This window comes from Lepisosteus oculatus, chromosome 8, assembly GCF_040954835.1.
Source record: "Lepisosteus oculatus isolate fLepOcu1 chromosome 8, fLepOcu1.hap2, whole genome shotgun sequence".
NCBI classification, from domain to species: domain Eukaryota; kingdom Metazoa; phylum Chordata; class Actinopteri; order Semionotiformes; family Lepisosteidae; genus Lepisosteus; species Lepisosteus oculatus.
In genome coordinates, this window is record NC_090703.1 from 24,645,889 (window position 1) to 24,667,316 (window position 21,428).

A 21,428-nucleotide genomic window follows, 5' to 3' on the forward strand; every position below is an offset into this window, starting at 1 on the left:
CAAACAACCCAGTTGTTGAAGAAAACACCCTGGATTATTTCATGAAATGCTGGATGAGGTCTGATGAGGTGCTCAACTAGCTACAGCGCTCACCCTGTTGTCCATGTGGGTCCTAATGCCCCAGTATAGTTATGGGGACACTATACTGTAAACAGGCGCCATCCTTCAGATAAGACGTTAAACCGAGGTCCTGACTCTCTGTGGTCATTAAAAATCCCAAGGCATTTCTCGAAAAGAATAGGGGTGTTACCCCGGTGTCCTGGCCAAATTTCCCATTGGCCCTTACCAATCATGACCTCCGAATAATCCCCATCGATGAATTGGCTTCATTACTTTGCTCACCTCCCCACTGATAGCTGATGTGTGGTGAGCGTTCCGGCGCACTATGGCTGCCGTCACATCATCCAGGTGGATGTTGCACATTGGTGGTGATGGAGGGGAGTCCCCATTACCTGTAAAGGAATTTGAGTGAAGTGTCCAGAAAAGCGCTATATAAGTGTAAGCAATTATTATTATTATTATTATTACTATGAAATGGGTTATATGTGATGAATGGCTTCCACTCATTTAACCCTTTTTATGTTCTAATATGTTTGAACAAACAATTTAATATAAGTATAGTGCAAATATGTTCAAATAATTCTCAGTATTTTATCAAATATTGTTAAATATGTACTTCCTTTAAGAAAGTCCTGAGATGAAGTCTGTGTAGATACTGTCCTGAAAGGGCTTAGTCCAAAAGGTTCAGATTGTGTTATATTTCCATGGGTGTGGCACAAGAGCCCATATACTAGGACTCGATAGTTTAGGAAGCTAAATAGTTCACCTGGGTTAAGCATACCATTTGTAGTATTGAATAATTGAACAGTATGCCTTCTCACATGGGTTTAATTTGTAAGGTTGCACATTTTCACATGGGTTGAATTAGTGGTTTGTGTATATAAGGGTACAGTATGTCACTGAAGTTACTGAAGTACTTTGTAGTGAAGTCCCTCTCTTGACAGTTAATGGTAATTATGAAAAAGAAATCATGCTCTTTTATTATTAAAATTATAATTATTTTAAAAAATTGTCAAGGTTCCTTCTAGACATAAAATGTTCAGCTGTTACTTGTATAATCTAGTTTTGTCGATGCGTGCTTGTTCCACTGCTGAGTTTGAGAGTAATCTATTGGTTTAATGTTTTCAATACCTTTCTAGGTTTAAAATATGTATATCAAGTCCCATCATAATCTCCTCTGTTCAAGATTGAAAGAATTTGGTTCTTTTATCCTATCCGTGTATGACATTCCCTTTTAAACATAGAATTATTCTTGTTGCTGTTTTTTTAACTCTGTGTTGTGCAGCAATGTCCTTTTTATAGTGCACTGATCATAAAATCGTATATGATATTCTCAATAAGATTTTACAAGTGCATTTTGTAACTTTAACCTTACTTCTTTTGTGCATGTACTGTAAATTCTATGCACTATGTGCTCTAACATTTTGTTGGTGTTTTTAAAAGCTACTCCAGCAATATAAACTCCTATGTCCCTTTAATAGGTTGCTTTCTCGCAGCTACAGATGCTGGAGCAGCCCTGTCAGACCTGAGCACTGACAGTCAATCTGGACAAGACCAGAGTTATGGTTTTCCAGAAAAAAAGCCAGACCTCCATTAGTCTTCCTGAAATCGTCGGATTATGAACGAATAAAAGCATCTTATTAAAAACACGTTTGTGTTTGTTTGGTAGCTATATTATGTATTTTTCATATGTAAGATATAATGATGTGTTCCCGCTTACACATCGCACGACTTTAAAAGCTAGAAAAACAGGTTTCACATTATCTGGTGAGCCTTGTTTTGTCAAAAGACAGCACAAAAAAAACAGACATTGTGTGGTACAGAACGGAGCTCAGTCAATTCAAACAAGTTCAGCGCTGATTCAGTTTAAAAAAACTGCAACAGACATAAAAACTCCCTTGCTTTTAACAGAGCGTTTCATAATTGCCAACTACGAAATTTATTTAAACTGCGACACTTATCATTCAACCAGAGCTCGAAATATCACAAGGATCCTTTAGAGCACAGCAAAGACTGTATTAAAAGTATACTAGTGACAAACTAGTATACTTTAGATATTTTTTTTCTGAACTGGGGAAAATCTGATCATGTTTCTCTATAACAATAATAACATTATTTTACATATCACCTTTATGTGATATCACCTTAAGGACAGTGCATACAAGGGTTAATTGCACAATGGACCGCGCAAAGAAATTTAATATAGTCTTCTTTAGGTGTAAAGGCAGGAGTAAAATAATCATTTATTTCTTTATCATATTGGCTAGCTAATGTCCTCTCTTTGCTAGTTAGTGGCTGTGTTTCTGTGTTGGGTAGCAACGGGTGACTGTTCTCAGGCGGAAGATGTAAACAGCTTTTTCGTGTTAATATATAATCGTGTTTATAATAATTTTTTTAAATTAAAATTCATTCCATACAGCAATCGCATATTTGGGTACCTTTTCATAAAACTTTCATGCTTAAAATGTTTAGAGAAAAATGGAAGACTGATAATGGAATGGAATGGAAGGAATGATAAGTGTCGCAGTTTAAATAATTTTCGTAGTTAGACATTATGAAACGCTCTGTTAAAAGCAAGGGGCTTTTTATGTCCGTTGCAGTAAAAAAAAAATGCCTGACAAAGTAGGGCTTGGACAGATTCCAAGTACATTTTTGCAATTTATGTTGCATTGTCCATTGTGCTGCTGTAATACAGTTTAAAATAAGTCTAAACTATATCAGCTTTATCTATGGGTTGCAATTTAGAAAAAGTCAAAAACCGCACTCAAAATGCAATTTAGAGCTTTCTGGGAAGAGGAGACACCCAAATTAATAATGTAACATGCCACTGTTTGTGCATGAACAAAGTTATACTGCTATTTCCTTAGATACGCAATTAAAATAAATAAATAAAACGCGCTAAAAAAATTTTGTTTGAATCCCCGGCGTAACACATTCCATAAGAATCAGCGCTTTTATATATCGCCTTTAAAGGTGGCTTCTCAAAACGCTTTACAGGATAAAAACAACAATAACAGCAACAACAACAATATTGTATTTCATTGCACTTTGAAAACCAAGTAATAACTTAACTATATGTGCAAACGTTTTATGATATGTCGCTGTTGTGAATGTCTGTGGAGTGTATCTTATTTGCATGTCTATCCGTCAATTCAGTTCAATTCAAGGTGCTTTATTAGCATGACAGATGGGTACAATCGGTGTTGGGTATTTACTTTGCTTTTAAAGGTGATATATAAAATCAAGGCTTTAACTTGCTTTAAGTCCGCAATGTATTTAAAAAATAAAAACGATTACAATCTAATCTTTCCACGTTTGATCCCAAGATCCCAAGAAAAATAAATCTAAACGGGGAGAAAGCTATGCTGAAAGTTTATTAAGATACTTAGAAGACAAAGATATCAATTTATGTTGTATTTGTCTGATTGTGAATCAAAAACACATATATTTAAACCCGCGTTTGCGATTTAAATCAATATAAATGTTTATATTGTAATGCCTATGTGACTATTCATTGTTATTAAAATGACTTAAATTCGATCATGTTGTGATATTTAGAAATATAAATTTGTTTGGTGCGAGTGAGGTTTTATTTAATCTCTGACCAAGGGAAACGTTTCATTTTTTCAAATAAATGTTTGGTAAAAAAAAAGTCATGGTTCCACAGTGGGATTCGATCGCAGACCGTGTGACATGGGAGTCAGGAACCTAACCCACAGCGCCACCGGCAAGGTCACATACAGAGTGCTGAAAAAGCACTACAGAAACATTATCAACAGACAATGTACAGCGTGTACTATTCTTGTGTTGCTGTACATGAATATAATTATATCGTTATTAATTTCTTTAGATAAGCGATTCCATATTATATTCCCTTTTAATCGAATTCTAAAAGTATGCTTGTTGACTCCGGTATCACGTTAGTTAAAGACTTCGATGCTTAAAATGTTTAGGGAGAAATGGAATACTGGTGTGTATGTTTTCTTTAAAGTACCGAGACCAGCCATATACTGTATGTTTAAGTTCCAAAATTAATTTCGTTTATGGCCTTCACACGCGTTACAGAATGCTCCTATTCTTTTTATGCTCCTCTACTAAGATTTCCCTTCAGTGGTAAAATTCCATATGAATATTCAATACTACAACGGGCACAGTAAAGACGTTTACTCTAAATCTTTCTACGACAGACCGACGGACCACGAGTGCCCCTGTCGGTCAACCAATCACGTACCGCGGTACCGCGCGTCATCAAGCTTCACAATGTGCGACGCCGTAGCCAATTACCTCCGGTACGTGTCTGTACCGCGCACTTTGAATGGCTGCATCTGTAATATACCCTCATCCTATTAGAACTTTTGTTCCTAAAAACTCTGATATCAAACTAAAAAGATAAAAAAAAATTATATAAAAAGACTGACCTAATTGATTTAATTGAAATCCTGCCAATAATTGGGTCAAAAGTAAGAAGAGGTTGGTTATCGTCCGTTCAGTTCCAGGTCTCTAATCGCAATAAGTGTCCAATTAAGACAAGTTCTTGCTATTTCTAACCTTGCTGGATATCTAACCACTTTGCACTTGATTTCATTATGATGCATAACACAGCAGCATTACACTCACAGAACTGTAGAGCTTGTGATATGAGCTCACATAAAGAAGGAAGAACTTTCAGAAGAGCTCCATCCCCCCAGAAAGACAAATGTTTCTTCCAGATTTCACTCTCAGTGGCTGTGGCTGCTTACATTCCCACCTGCTCTGGTTTCTTCCGTCATATTATAAACAGAACATAGGGGACAGAGTAAATTTGTATCAAAATCAATCAAATCTGTTTTTTGAGACGAACAGCTGCCATTTGTTTGTATGATGCAGTGAAACAAACATTACTTAAATGACTACTAAATGAAATGTCACTACATTTTTGTTAGGTTTTCATAGTGTGAAATATATGTAAATGTACAATTGATAATATGATAGGTATTCTAGACTTTTACATAGCCCTCTTAGGATATGTGAAATTATAGATCGTTGTTATGTATAATTTGTTATTACATTGGGACTTTATTATGATTCCTTCAATATTCACATTGCATTAATTAATTAAACAGGAACTAATCAGGAGCACAACGAAACCCCTCTGCCAGAAAAGTAGTTAGGAATGGTGTGCCTTTGGTAAAAACACTTGTTCACATGTTCCACATTGTCAATGGAAAGCTGAATGTATTCCCTTCACCCTGGAGATTCTAGCCCAAGGAGGCAGAGCTGTATTTTCTGAAGGTGGGACAGAATTAAGAATTAAGTTTATCAAGTTCTTTGAATCACCAGTACCATCTTACATGTTCTACTAGTGAGCAGAAAGACTTGTAGCTCATTTAATCTTTTTTTGTTCTTTTTTTGTACTTTTTGTTAAGCGCTGAGAGAATCTATCCGGGTGGGAGGAGAAAGACTGGTTCTCAGGCTTTCCATCATATGATGAGCAGTTTTTAGCTGACCATTTCTTCTCCATTGGAGCTCTATAATTTCTGTTAAATATCTGCCATTATCTCCAAGTAACATGGTTAATCTAATTAGCATTCTCTTTTTTTATTTTGGTTTCAGGAGAGAGTGCTGAAAGTAATTGAATATCCTACTTGGAGTCCAAGGAGGGGACAGAGCGGGATCTCTGTAGACAATGCGGTGAAGTGGAAGGGAAGGAAAGACACGAGAGAACCTTTACCCCCCTCCCTCCCTTGATCCCTTGCCCCACCCCAGACCCCCCACTTCCTCCCCCTCTGCTGTTGAAGATGCACTGTATGGGATTGTGAGGCGGCAACACAAGTGCTGACAACACACCGGTGAAGCGAAGATGCGGCCATGGACAGGTTCGTGGCGCTGGATCATGCTTATCCTTTTGGCCTGGGGGACCCTGCTCTTCTATATTGGAGGCCACCTAGTCAGAGACAATGATCACCCCGACCGTTCCAGCAGAGAGCTGTCCAAAATCCTGGCCAAGCTAGAGCGCTTGAAACAACAGAACGAGGACCTCCGCAGAATGGCTGAATCTTTAAGGTAAAAGTTTAGCTTTGCTTTTTCAGGGCCTAGTGGTTGTAAAGTCCCTTTATTAAACTTATATGTGAGCAATTGGGTACCTTTTAATGAGAAATAAGACTTTTAAAGTATCCTCCCTGTGTAGAGATTAGCTTCTGAAATTGGAAATACATGCTAGGCTAATGATTATCCTTAGAGTACAGATCAAGAAGGTCATTTGAAAGTTTTTGTGAGGTACAAACAATGAAGCAGAAGGTTTGGATTTAACCTGCTAGACATCAACTGTCACAGCCTGGTTCTTTGTAAAGGGTAGTCAGGTGCAGTGCAGAAAACATTGGAAAATGACAGAAAAGTCTGAAGTCCTAAATTTTTGCCCTGGTAAATTTACTGAATTTCCATTATTAACTTTGTTAACTAAGAAAACAAGAGAATGCCATTCAGTAGGTCTTGTTGGTTTGATGGTGATGGCAGTTCTATCTACTCATGAGAATGATGCAAAATATGGGAAGGTCACACATATTGTTCTACATGTAGAGATGCCACCCACCACCTAGAATGTGCGCCAAAACTTTGAGGTAATACATTTGTAATAAACTTAGAGATTATGTGTGTGTGGACTGGACATCTCCTTATTAAAACTCCTCCTAAAGATCCTTTATTTAAATACTATCTATGCAGCCATTTAGAATGTGCACCAAAACGTTCGTAAGTGGTAAGCAAAGTTTCGGCATGGCGAATTTAGTGCTTCACTGCCCAAAGAAGATGGATAGGGAGATTTGCATTTGTGATATATTAGATTTTAGTGAAACAGTGTCATCTGTTTTACTTTTCTTAAAGTCTACTTAATATGGAATATTAATATGAAATTGTTTAATCAAAGAGAATTCTTGGTAACTGAAAATAGAAGTAACTGAAAAATAACATTATTGATATTGATGCATTCGTATAATATTTATATATATATAGCTGGTAGAAGTAGCTAAAAATAAAAAAAAATAAAGTAGCCAACAGTATTCCACTTTCTTCATAACCATTTTCTGCATCAAATTCTTTAACTCGGTCACTTGCTGTAGTTAATTTTGGAATGATTCAATGTAACGTTTTAACTACATTTCCCATAACACTGGCAAGGTTTACATAAAAAATAATAAATAACATATACCTGAAGAGGCAAGACAAGTAATGTAGGAAAACCACCAAAGGTGAAGAAGGAGCTTGTATTTCTGGGAGATGTAGTTTTCCAATATTTTTTTTTCCAAGTAGTTTTTAATCGGCTTTCTCACATGTCATTTTGGAATTATCTGTTCCTTCTTTGATCAATTAACTTCTTCATTACACATCCCTCCAAATATGAACATTTGTTTTTACACGTTTTAGAATTCAGTGATATTAGTCAATTTGAAATGAAATAATTAATTACAGTTGTCCACTGTTACTCTCATGTAATCTGTGTTACCTTCATGTCAGCAATCATACTTACCGTATAAATTTATTTGTCTAAAATAAATAGTATTTTAATTACATCTATTTTGTTTGGTTTGCATTACACAAAAAAAGGAATATTATATAATTTGCTAAAATGTATGACAATTTTCATTTTAAAAGTGAATTTTGTGTTAGAAAAAGATAATGATTTTTTGTGATTTAATTTTTTCAATAGATTGATATATGTTTAATCTACAGTATATTCCTCTTAAAATAAAAACAAACTTAACATAAATAAAAATAACATGGGTAAAGAGAAAATCCGTGAGATTAGAGGAGAGAGCATTTTCCTCCCCCTGCTCCAAATGAGGTGTCTTTATCATGTAAATTGACCCATTGGTGTTTTTTTTTTTGTCAATGGACAACAGAGCTACCATACTTGGAAGGGGAATATAGTGAACAATGTGTTTATTCATTTCCCTTACACATTTTGTTATTGTTTTTATGTGAACGGTATAGAAATGCAGAACAGAAGTGTATGAAAATGTACCAGTTTCAGAAAATAATAAAGTCTGTTCAGTTAATGTCTGTGTTCTGCCGTTCTGGGTTTCTCCCAGTTCCGTAAAGATTCACTTTAATCAGTTCCCTAAAAATTCAGTGAGCACAAGAGGTTGTGTTTAAAGTGCATAAACCTTACATTTGCCACAGTTTATTTATAATATGTTGTTTTTAGTATATTTCTGAGTAATTTATGAAAGTTTTAATTCACTGTTTTTTATTAATATTGTTTTATTTTCAAGTTTCAAAATATTTTCTGGTTCTACAAGAAATTATAACATCAGTCATTTTAATTATCACGCTATAAAAATATAGCTTTTTATTTGGTTTGTGGCACTACATAAAAAAAGAGAAAAAAACATTTCACACTCTCCAACACATTCCGTCATCCAATCAGAGTGACACGTTGGTGGTTAAGTGGTAGAATTATTTTCTGGGTTAGATTCCTGGCCATTACACAGGCTGTACTTTCTTTAACAAATGGGGCTAAGACTCTCTATAGTAATAATATTACAAATAGTATGGATGATATATTAATATATTTTTTTAATTTTCAAATTAATCAAAGTATGTTCAATATTAAATAATATAATTCTAAATGTAGTAATAACCTTGTATTAATAAATTGTATATTTATAATTATAAATAAATGGAATCACCTTTTGAATCAATATTGCAATTGGCTTGAATAATAGAATACAATGTAATAGAAATGCATTAATTTAACAATGTATCTGATTTGTAGTCATCTGTAATAAATCAAACATACAGGTTGTGAGAATAAAAGCATGTTTAGGTAGTAACAGTGAAAAGCAGGGCTCATAATGTTTTTTGCAAGGACAAACTTGCAAAAGTTCTTCACCATATCATAGTATAGAATTGAGAACCTTGCTATAGGGTAAAGTAGTAAAGAAAACCTGCTTTAAAAGTTTTTAAAATCCCATCCGTCTATTCAATTATTTTATTAGTGAAGAACTTTTTTCACCTGTTTAAATTAAAAAAAGGACTGCAGTACTGAAAAAAATTCCAATTCCAATACAATATGGAGATATTGTATTCAAAATGTGTTTAGTTATCAAATAAAAATATTTTCAAATATTACTTAAGTCTTTATTTGTGATATGGTAACATTGTTGTTTTGCAGATTTGCTGACTGGTTAGTCAACTTATATTGTCCCCCTAAAAAACAAACAGTATTTATTTTTTCCTATTTCCTGGTACTTTCCATTTTTATGTGTAAGGATTGCATTAAAAATAGTACAATACCAGTCTTTTAATGCAGGAGGTTGCTCATTGTAATGTAGCTTGAAAGATAGGTTGAAACTTTAAACTTCTATGGAATTGCATATTTATTTAAAATATTTAGAATTAATTAAAATTTAATTAAAAAATATTGACACAACTAATATGTATTATGCTAGTTAAATATTTTGTAAGAAAATGCAATTGTTCCCTAATGTTCCTATTTAAGTCTAAAATGACTTGCGGTTACATTTGGATGTTGGAGACAGATTTAATGTTTCCTTTCACACAAACACACAAAAATACTGTAAAAGCAAAAGATCCACCCCACGCCCACCACCTCAACATACTGAGAATGCTATCCAGAGTGAATTACTAATAATAATATATTCTGTCTTAAATGATCGGTTTCTAAACATTAGTGTTAGATTGAAGCCATTGGAGATTGGTAAGCAATTGTGATTTAGTTTCCCGCTACTTGATTCCTGTGTCACCAACTAGATTAGAACATCAGGGAAACTGAATCTCTGTTATCTCATATCTCATATTTTTATTATATTTTATTTGATGTTTTCAGTTTTATGTAATCAAGTTAGAGGTTTTGTGTGTGTGGATTGAACATCTCTTTATTAAAACGCCTCCTAAAGATCCTTTATTTAAATAGTATCTGTTACCAAAATGCATTTTTAGTAAACTTCGCTTTTTGTTTAAGCATAATTACACACAAGCTAGAATACGGCATAACTGCTATGTACATGAGTTAATACTGCAACAATTATTATTCAATAGGTATTAATGCAAAAATGTTTGCGTATGACCATATAAAGCTGAATACCACAACTCAAAATAGGATCTGTATGGCTGCGTCTGTAATCTAGCAGCCTCAATAGTCCAGATTTCTGATGTTAATCCACATGACTGACATGATGGCCATTATTATGTAATTATTATTATGTAACATAATTATTATACTTCTGGGCTCAGTAATTGTTCACATTGGGTAGACAGACAAGCCTTTACTAAAATTAAACTTAAAATAAAAAATAAAAAATAAAACTAAAATTAAACATGCCTTCACCAAAATCAAATTTCTCATTGTGATGTGCTAAAAAGATGCATTTTATGTGCCCTGAAGCTTTCTGTTTTTTAGCCTCACTGAATGTTTTGGTGTGTTTAGAAAAAGAGCAAAAGTGATTAAAACCAATTTTCCCATAAGAACTTTCCCCATAATGAAAGGATGTGTCAGAATCCATTAAAAATTTTTTTTGCACACCATGACACATAATTAAGCAACACCCATTAAATTTTGATGAAATCGTTCCTAGGATCAGCCCCATAGACAGACTGTTCCTGCTAGAGCACTTTATCTCTGATGGTTGGGCTGGTTAGAGATGAATGAGATAGATAAGGCTGGAGACAGGAAGGAAAATAGGTGCCACCAGTGGCTTGAAAGAAAAGATCTTTATGTGCCTTTTCAACATCTTTGATAAAAGTGGTGCTCCATTTTTCTATTGCAGGTTAGAAAACCTGAAAAATTAGCTGTATGCATGCTTATATCTATTTTATTGTGCTACGATATGTCTTTAAAAATATCAGCCTGTTTCAAAAGCTAACCATGTGTACTAGTAATGCACCATGAACTTTGCCATTGTCTACATACTCACCCATTCTTAAATGTTTAGAGAACTTGAATTATTATACAATATTATGTTTATATAAAGTATTGTGTTAAGTTTTATGCTCAGGTGCAAGGTGGTGGGAAGGATCTGTAATAAAACCATGTAGTCTTTAAATTCACTGCATTAGAACTATCACCAGTTTCCTTCACTTCCTGACTGATACCAATAAGTTGTCTATTGCTGAACAGACTATTCCATTACCCAATCTAAACTCTTGTGTTATTATGTTTTTTTTTTCCTATTGCATCAAAGGTACTGTATTAAAGAACCTGTATCTTTTAGTGTGCTAAAGACAATTAAAGAAGCACTCACACTTATGGGGGTCAGTAAAATTAGGCTGACTAAAAAAAACTGAATAAAAAAAACATTTTCTGTTCAATATTGTTCCCCATGTGAATGTAGTAAACAACAAAGGCCTTTTGAGCATAACTTGCTTTGTCTTGACTCCAGAGCCTGGTACAAGCTGGCAGCATGCTTCAGTAAAAACGACCCAACAAAGCACAGACTGTCCATTCCCCATGGTCTGAATTAATCCAATAAATCCTGCAGGTTTCTTGACATTTTAGCCAACCACTCTAGCTATGATTAAAAGAAACGCTCATATTTCTAAATATTGAAAATACCAAGTTGCAAGGTCAGCTTTGGAGGTGTTGTTTTACATTGCCTCTTTTTATGTTTGCTAGGACTGTTCATATACAAGCAGCCACAGCAACCAGTGGTGAATGGAACATGGATAGCATTTTGATTTTTTCTAACCATCTTCAGATCAAATTCCTTCATTAATTATTCATCTTGGATTTCTGATCCCTACTATTTCATCTTTAAAGATCCCATAGATTTGTTTGTAAACGTATAGGTGCTATAAGACAGATAACTATCTTCCAGATGCTAATTCTACCTGTTTTATATAAGCTGCTGTGTCAAGTCAAAGTTATTATCTCCAGACAACTTTTTCCTCCTTGTTAGGGCATGTCAGTGTGATATAGTTCACTTTCAATAGTGAACCAAAAATATATATGCATCTTACAGGAGCATCCCTATGGCTATGGTATTTTTTTAAGAGTAAAGACTCTTTAATAATTATGGGCATGGATATTAATAAGTTAATGCATTATCACAATGCTTGGGAGTTGAAACTGTTTCTTTTAGATAGATACAGTACACTCTCTCACAAGGTTACATAAGTTTCTACTTAATTGTAAATTGTAAATTTAATTGCACCTCAATTTAATTGCACCTAAAAACACCCTATGGCTTTTATAATATAATTTTTGTAAAGTTTACATTACATTCTAAAGAACAAGTAGTGTGGCATGTTCCTTCCATTGATGAACAGTGTGGAGTGAGAGTGATGAAGGTACCACCAGCATCCAAAGCATCCATTGGGGCTCTGTTTTACACTTCAGTTTAGCTCCACTCCTGTGATCGTGTGGCAACTTCTGCATATCATCACTGAAAATTGTAAGTAACCAATACTGCAATCATGTCATGGAAGCACTCAAGTGATTTTATTATTTCTGTTATTTAGTGTGTATTTTGTGTTTAATTACTGAACACTATTTACTTTTTCCATCTGCTTTTATCATGACGTGTTGTGGGGAGAAACAACTGTTGGTTGACTGCTGATCCGAAGGCTCTGTGAAGGGTAATGCCATGTGTTCTCAGTATCTCTTTGATGATCTCAATCCAGGTTTTTCTTGGTTGGCCTCTTGCCTTGTATCCTGACATCCTACAGTTAAATGCTTTGTACGCCAGTTGGTTAGTGGCCATGCGAGCAAGATAACTAAGCCACCTGATCTGCTGTTGCTGTATACCTAGTGGTGGACTGGCGTAGCTCCCATCATTTCTCTACTTCTTTTATTTTTGATCTTGTTGAAAGCTCATTTCAGGCATTACAATTCATAGGTCGTGAGTTTACATTCTAAGCTGTTTGTCAGGGTTTATATTTGGCACTGGAATGTCAGAGTGGGAATGAAGATAGAATTTGTTTAATTCGTTTTCCCTTTTATCCCTAGGAGAAAGCGTTGGTGTTTCAGGAGAGGTGCAATGTACTGATACTTGACATTATTCACTTTCTGTATTCTTGTCTGTTCAGTCTTCTATCTAATGTGAAGATGCTCCCGATACTTGATACTTGTTGAAGCTGAGTGCCATTAATATTGATATTAAGGCTGCTGGGTATTCTGCTCATCTTCAGCATTTCGGTCTTGTTTATACTGATCTTCATATTGTACTCTTCACAAATATTATTCAGTCTATTCATATTTGTTTACCAGGTTTTGGTCATCATCAAACAGCATCTCAATCAAGGCTTCTAGTTCTGGGTTTGCCCCTTTGGTAATTTGGTCCAAGTACACAAAAGGAAAAGGGGAAGTGACAACACACATCCTTGACTTACTCTAGATTTGACTTCAAACCAGTACAGTATATGAGTCCAGTTAGGACTCCAGTTGTTAATGTTGACAGTTCTGATATTATCCAGGAGCTGTCTTTACACATTTCTATTTTCCAATACCCTCCAGAATTTCTCTGTTTACCCTGTTGAAAACTTTTTATTAAACAACTAATACCAAGTTCTGTTATACGCTATGGCCTTCTCACTCAGTTGGCACCTGTGCATACTTCTTTTCCTAAAACTCATCTGTGCATAACTCAGTAAAGGTTCCACTTTGTACCTGCTATGCTGCTCCAATATTTTTGCATAAGACATAAATGATATTAATTTTGGAACTTAAACATAGAGTATATGGCTGGTCTCGGTACTTTAAAGAAAACATATACGCCAGTTTTCCATTTCTCCCTTAACATTTTAAGCTTTGAAGTCTTTAACGTGATACCGGAGTCAACAAGCATACTTTTAGAATGTGATTAAAAGGGAATATAATATGGAATCGCTTATCTAAAGAAATTAATAACGATATAATTATATAATTATTAATGTACCGCAACACAAGAATAGTACACACTGTACATTGTCTGTTGATAATGTTTCTGTAGTGCTTTTTCAGCACTCTGCATGTGACCTTGCCATTGGCGCAGTGGGTTAGGTTCCTGACTCCCACATCACACGGTCTGTGATCGAATCCCGCTGGAGCCATGAATTTCCTTTAACAAACATTTCTTTGAAAAAATGAAACGTTTCCCTGAGTCAGAGATTAAATAAAACCTCACTCACATCAAACAAATTTATATTTCTAAATATAACAACATGATTAAATTTAAGTCATTTTAATAACAATGAATAGTCACCTAGGCGTTACAATGTAAACATTTATATTGATTTAAATCGTGTTTTAATTTAAATAGCAAACATGGGTTTAAATATATGTATCTTAATAAACTTTCAGCATAGCTTTCTCACCGTTTAGATTTATTTTTCTTGGGATCTTGGGATCAAACGTGGAAAGATTAGATTGTAATTGTTTTTATTTTTTAAATATATTTAAGAAAAGTGTAATCTATACTAAAAAGCTGTACACCACCTGCTATAAAGATACATATTGTAATACTTTCGGGTTCGGATAGGACAGACACAAGAACTCAGACTTGCGGAGTTAAAGCAAGTTAAAGCCTTGATTTTATATATCACCTTTAAAAGTGGCATCTCAAAGCAAAGTAAATACCCAACACTGATTGTACCCATCTGTCATGCTAATAAAGCTAACTGAATTGAATTGAGGGAGAGAGGGGGGGAGGGCGAGCGAGAGAGCCAGGATAGACAAGCAAATAAGATACACTCCACAGACATTCACAACAGCGACATATCATAAAACGTTTGCACATATAGTTAAGTTATTACTTGGTTTTCAAAGTGCAATGAAATACAATATTGTTGTTGTTGCTGTTATTGCTGTTTTTATCCTGTAAAGCGTTTTGAGAAGCCACCTTTAAAGGCGATATATAAAAGCGCTGATTCTTATGGAATGTGTTACGCCGGGGATTCAAAAAAAATTTTTTTTAGCGCGTATCTAAGGAAATAGCAGTATAACCTTGTTCATGCACAAACAGTGGCATGTTACATTATTAATTTGGATGTCTCCTCTTGCCAGAAAGCTCTAAATTGCATTTTGAGTGCGGTTTTTGACTTTTTTTAAATTGCAACCCATAAATAAAGCTGATACTGTTTAGACTTTGAATTATTTTAAACTGTATTACAGCACCACCATGGACAATGCAATGTAAATTGCAAAAATGCACTTGGAATCTATCCAAGCCCTACTTTGTCAGGCATTTTCTTTTACTGCAACGGACATAAAAACTCCCTTGCTTTCAACAGAGCGTTTCATAATTTCTAACTACGAACATTTTTTAAACTACGACACTTATCATTCAACCAGAGCTCGAAATATCACAAGGATCCCCAAGAGCACAGCAAAGACTTTTAAAAGACTATTAAAAGAATCGCGTATTTAAAGAAATTAATAAGACATAATTATATTCGTGTACTACGACAGGGCTGAGTAGGGCTGTTTCACCTCTCTCTTCATGTGACTCTATTCAAAAGCCATTTAGCAAAGAGGGGATGAGAAGAGTGACAAACTAGTATACTTTAGATCTTTTTTTTCTGAACCGGGGAAAATCTGATCATGTTTCATGTTTTATAACAATAATAAAAAACATTGCCACACCCGGACTGTTAAACCAACGCATTAGCACGTCAAAGCCCATTGAGGAGCCGGGCGCAATGTTTTGTCCCTTGATTTACTGATCTGCATTAATTACAGAAATCGAGTTCCTGCTCTTTGCAGACAACCTGGTCCTGCTGTCACCCACAGAACAGAGGCTGTAGCAGAACCTGGCACTGGTGGAGTAGCACTGTTAGACCTGGGTGCTGACAGTCAATCTGGACAAGACCAGAGTTATGGTTTTCCTGAAAAAAAGCCAGACCTCAGGGAAACAGGTACAAATTCACACTTAGCAACAACACATTAACACCTAACAACGGGAGTAGGGCCGAATTAGGCCAGTACCAACTATTGTTAAACATACAGAAAAGAATATTAAAGTATTGGCTTTAGTATTAGCCATACAGAACATTAAAGTGCCCCTTTCCATTCAGCGGGTGTCTGAGCCGCTGTGTCCTATCTTCTAACAGTCGCTGTTGTGAATGTCTGTAGAGTGTATCTTATTTTTAGTACAATATTTTTATATTATATTCCCTATTAATCAAACTAGGGAGTATATATCGACTTGTTCCCCCCTCCCACCCCTCTCTGTGTACAGTAGAGCCTCCTGTCCAGCCAGCACATGTCCACAGACATTCACAACAGCGACATATCATAAAACGTTTCCACATATAGTTAAATTGTTAGTTGTTTTTCAGGAAGTAAAAAAAAACACTTGAATTACATATCCAGTCTCTCGAAATAAAGTTATTTTTCAAGCAATGCAACAAACGTCGGGCAATGTGTTTTTTTTTTAATCCAACATTAACAGCCACATCTTAAATCTTGTCAGTCAGCTCTTTTTTCTCTAATTGAATTGTGGCGATTTAAACAACCTGGGATAACAAGTGGTCTCAAAGTCACCAAGCTCACAAAGCTTCAACAACAGATGACAATTCCCTTAGTCCTTCCTTAGTCTTCCTAAGAAATTGTCGGATTATGAGTGAATAAAAGCATCTTATTAAAAACACGTTTGCGTTTGTTTGGGAGCTATATTATGTATTTTTCATATGTAAGATATAATGATGTGTTCCCGCTTACACATCGCACGACTTTAAAAGCTAGAAAAACAGGTTTCGATTCCATTATCGAGCCTTGTTTTGTCAAAGGATAGCACAAAAAAACAGACAATACACGGGGGGGAGGGCAAACAAGAGAGAGAGTTTTTTACCCTCTGTCGAAAAAACCCAAATCACCCGGGGCAGAGACTCTGGGGGGATCATTGTGTGGTACAGAACGGAGCTCAGTCAATCCAAACAAATACAGTAGTAAAGAGAGAAAAGTCAACAATTGATTTAAGGACGATCTGTCAAAGTGCAATGAAATACAATATTGTTGTTGTTGTTGTTATTGCTGTTTTTATCCTGTAAAGCGTTTTGAGAAGCCACCTTTAAAGGTGATATATAAAAGCGCTGATTCTTATGGAATGTGTTCTGCCAGGGATTCAAATTTTTTATTTTTTTTAATCGCGTATCTAAGGAAATAGCAGTATAACCTTGTTCATGCACAAACAGGTGCATGTTACATTATTAATTTGGGTGTTTCCTCTTGCCAGAAAGCTCTAAATTGCATTTTGAGTGCGGTTTTTGACTTTTTTTAAAGTGCAACCCATAAATAAAGCTGATTCTGTTTAGAGTTTTAATTATTTTAAACTGTATTACAGCAGCACAATGCACAATGCAACATAAATTGCAAAAATGCACTTGAAATCTGTCCAAGCCCTACTCTGTCAGGCATTTTCTTTTAGTGTAACGGACACAAAAACTCCCTTGCTTTTAACAAAGCGTTTCATAATTTCCAACTACGAAAATTATTTAAACTGCGACACTTATTATTCAACCAGAGCACGAAATATCACAAGGATCCTCTAGAGCACTGCAAAGACTGTATTAAAAGTATACTAGTGACAAACTATTATACTTTAGATCTTTTTTTCTGAACCGGGGAAAATCTGATCATGTTTCTCTATAACAATAATAAAAAACATTATTTTACATATCACCTTTATGTGATATCACCTTAAGGACAGCACTTACAAGGGTCAATTGCACAATGGACTGGGCAAAGAAATGTAAAATAGTCTTTTTTAGGTGTGAGGGCAGGAGTGGATTGTAGAAGGCATTATCAGCAAATTTTAAAACAAAGAACAGGACAGGTGAGACGTTTATCCAGTGAGCGAGTGATCAGAAAAAGGAACACCTGTTACGCCCAGGTTTTATGCTGTCTCTGCTGAATGAATAAAAGCATTTTATTAAAAACGTGTTTGCGTTTGTCTGGGTATTTACTTTGTAATCTGTGGTTTACATCTACTGTATTGCTATGAGATGCCACTTTTAAAGGTGATATGTAAAATAAACATTTTTTATTATTGTTATAGAGAAACATGATCAGATTTTCCCTGGTTCAGAAAAAGACGATTAAAATCTATAATCTTTCCACTTGTATGTCATCGGAAAATACAAGAAGTTTCTGCTTTGTGTAAGGATGGTATCAAAAAGTAATATAAGTGGTGAGAAAGCCGTGTTCCTCAAAGCGCTTTACAGGATAAAAACAATAACAACAATAGTGTTAGGCTGGGCAAACGATTTTTTTATAGAAATACAAAATGAGATATAATGATGTGTTCCGGCTAAGACATTAACGACTACAACCCCCCTCTCTGCAGGAGTGCTGGCTATGACGAATTAAACTGGTTTCACAGGTATTTTCAAAGTAGAAGATGGCGAGATTTCCAGCAAAAGACACCTCCCCCCTCCAAAACCAAGGAAGTACAGTACTTACTAGTTAAGAAAGCTAGGCTCCTCAATGAAATCGCTTTAACATGCTAATGCGTTGGTGTAACAGTCTGGGCGTGGCAACCTTCTAATGTCAACTCGACTCAATTGGAAGACAATGAACATATTCTAGCCCTAAATGAATTAATAGCAAACAAGGTTTACATAAAAGACATTTTTCCAAGAAAGTTTATAATAATACGATCTATAGTTGAAATCTGAGCCTAAATAAAAAAGAAAAAGCATTTTCAGAGAGCAATTACGCTGTGTTTATGTAGAAAAAGTGATTAGGTTTATGAGCAATCGAATTACTTATTCGTTTAAAACGCTATATAAAATAAAGTTTATTATTCATTTGCTGGACAGAGCGGTGAACATTATTATGGATAAGACAAAGATAACGATCCTGATCAGTTTAGAAATCTGTGTACGCTGTAAGGTTTTTACTTCTTAAACTTTTAAAATACACGTTTCGAATAGAAAGAAATCATCTTCCTGGTACAGTATGTATAGCAAACCAGCACGTCTTTTGTCTCCAATCAGAGGGGTTAGACGCTTGGTTAAAAGCAAAGGAGATTGTCTGTTATAGTGGACATAAAAACAAGAGTTTGCTGGCATTATATCCTAGAAGACACAGACCCGGGCCAGACCGGGAGAATGCCCGCAGCGTAAAAGAAAATGCCTGATGAACTAAGGATTGGACAGTTTCCAAGTGCTTGTACAATCGATGGAAATGTTCAAATAAATGTGCTAAAGAAATAAACAAAATAATAATTTATTTCTTTATCATATTGTCTAGCTAATGTCCTCTCTTTGCTAGTTAGTGGCTGTGTTTCTGCGTTGGGTAGCAACGGGTGACTGTTCTCAGGCGGAAGATGTAAATAGCTTAATTTTCGTGTTAAATATTTTTTTTTAATTAAAATCCATTTTATACAGCAATCGCATATTTGGGTACCGTTTCATAAAACTTGCATGCTTAAAATGTTTAGGGAGAAATGGAAGACTGGTGTGTATTTTTTCTTTAAACTACCAAGACCAGCCATACACAGTACAGTTTATATACATACAGTAATGTTTATGTTCCTAAATTAATATTGTTTATGACCTTCAGATGCGTTATGCTCCTCTTCTTTTTATGCTCAGCTACTAAAATTTCCCTTTAGTGGTAAAATTCCATAAAAATATTCAAAACGAAGTGGATTAAAATGTGCACAGTAAAGAGATTAAATGATGAAATCTTTTCACTACCAATCAATGTACCACAAGTGCCCCTGTCGGTCATTTTGGTCAGCCAATCACTTACCGCGGTGTCCTCCAGTGCCCCGCGGTGGCTTGTGGGTAGTTTACCGTACCGTGGGTTTGTACCACGCATTTTGAATGGCTGCATCTGTATATACAGTCTAACAGGAAGCATTGTGGAAAAAAACGTTTATGTTACAGATCTTTATATGTGCCATAACAAGTGGCTTAATGGACATTTCCTGCCCATCAATACCAGAGTGAGCTGTAGGCCTGAGCCCTAGCCATTTTCCATAGCAACACAATTCCCATTGCTGACAGTCCACTTTCATTTGTCTTCTCAGTTCTGTAGCAACTTAACATTCCAAGGTCTTGACAGTAACCAATCATAATCCTGTACTGGTGTTCCTCTGACTAATGCAAAATCTCCAAGAAGTGGACACGTCTCTCCAGCAACTCCAAATACCTCATAAGCAAATCTGTTCTTGATGATTAAACAACATGACAATAGTACAGCCTTGGCCTCACTCCCAAGAGTGCTTGCTGCAAGAGCTCATGAATGATGAACAAGGGATCGATTGTGCAAATGAATGACAAAATGATATATGACCAGAATACATTCCAAAATGAGCCTAACAGACAATAATGAATGATCAGTTGAGTGAAAGAATGGCAATGATGCCTAATCAATATGTACCCAGAACTGAATGACAGGGGTGAGAGAATGAATAAATAAACCTGGAGGCCGAAACCTGAAGCAAAATTCATCAGGGGTTGAGAGAAGCCTCTCGATGTTAAAGGGCATTGATTCTTGATTGCAGAAATATTGGAGTCCCTAATGTGCTCTGAGCATGAAAGTGGCTGTAGTAGGAAAGGTATAGGTACAGAATCAATTAAATTACTTATATAGGTTAAGAAATAAAAGAAACCTTCAATCCAGAAGTCCTTTTGCTAGTTTGCTAGTTCAGTTTTCACCCAGCAATGCCTTTGTGACTGGCAGACAGATCTTCCTTGCCTTACTGGAAGAAAGACAACATTGTCTTTTGCTCTGCTTTTCCATATTTAATATTCACCTCTTTGTGATATGCAATACCCTTTATAATCTTGACCTCTCCCGCCATTTAAATACACAAAGGTCTTGTTTACCTGATCATTTTGAGAAGATCTGACCTCATCTAATTAGGGTCACTCAAGCACACCACCTGGAGACTGGTACCAGATGAAACCAAGTATGAAATTGCCCCCTGCCATTTAGTTGTGTGCTGCATCCATGTTTTGGAACACTGAGATTTTTATAGCTGGATATCATGGGATGCTAGGCAGCAGGGGAATGGTAAGGTACAGTCTTGAGGTCTAGTGAGCACACAGTTGAAGAATAATTCACGTGGAGCATACATGCATTGCAAATAGGTTAGACACAGCATTGTTCACTCAACAGAAAGCAATTTCATGTAATTTTCATCCTAATCATTATTATTATAACATTATAATTATTATTATTAGACAAACGCTTTCATCTTGTGCTTTGCATCCCACAATGTTTTAAAATGTCATTGACCACTGAAGCACAGCACCCATCCACTGCCCAACAGATCAAGCAGAGAACTTAGAATTTGCGCTACATAATACGCTACGAATTGTGATGTGTCAGTCTGAAGGTAGCCCATTGTGTGTCTTACTAAGAAATGTGTACAACTTGGAAAGATGCATGTGACTACCTGTTATGTCAGCTTAGGATTCCTGCATTTAGTTCATTTGGATTCTAT

The 21,428-nt window shown here is 35.5% G+C and overlaps 1 protein-coding gene across 21 annotated transcripts in view; it reads left to right on the top strand.

Moving 5' to 3' along the window:
• fut8 (fucosyltransferase 8) overlaps positions 1–21,428 on the top strand; it is a 435,504-nt gene that overhangs the window by 251,706 nt on the left and 162,370 nt on the right. For 20 of the 21 annotated variants that reach the window (XM_015351257.2, XM_069192936.1, XM_069192939.1 and 17 more), the window contains one exon: positions 5,653–6,102. In XM_015351257.2, coding sequence (XP_015206743.1) covers positions 5,900–6,102 — 203 coding nt within the window. In that variant the 5' untranslated portion in view covers positions 5,653–5,899. Of the gene's footprint in view, positions 1–5,652; positions 6,103–21,428 lie in introns of those variants that run through there. The other variant, NM_001318911.1, reaches the window with a different exon arrangement.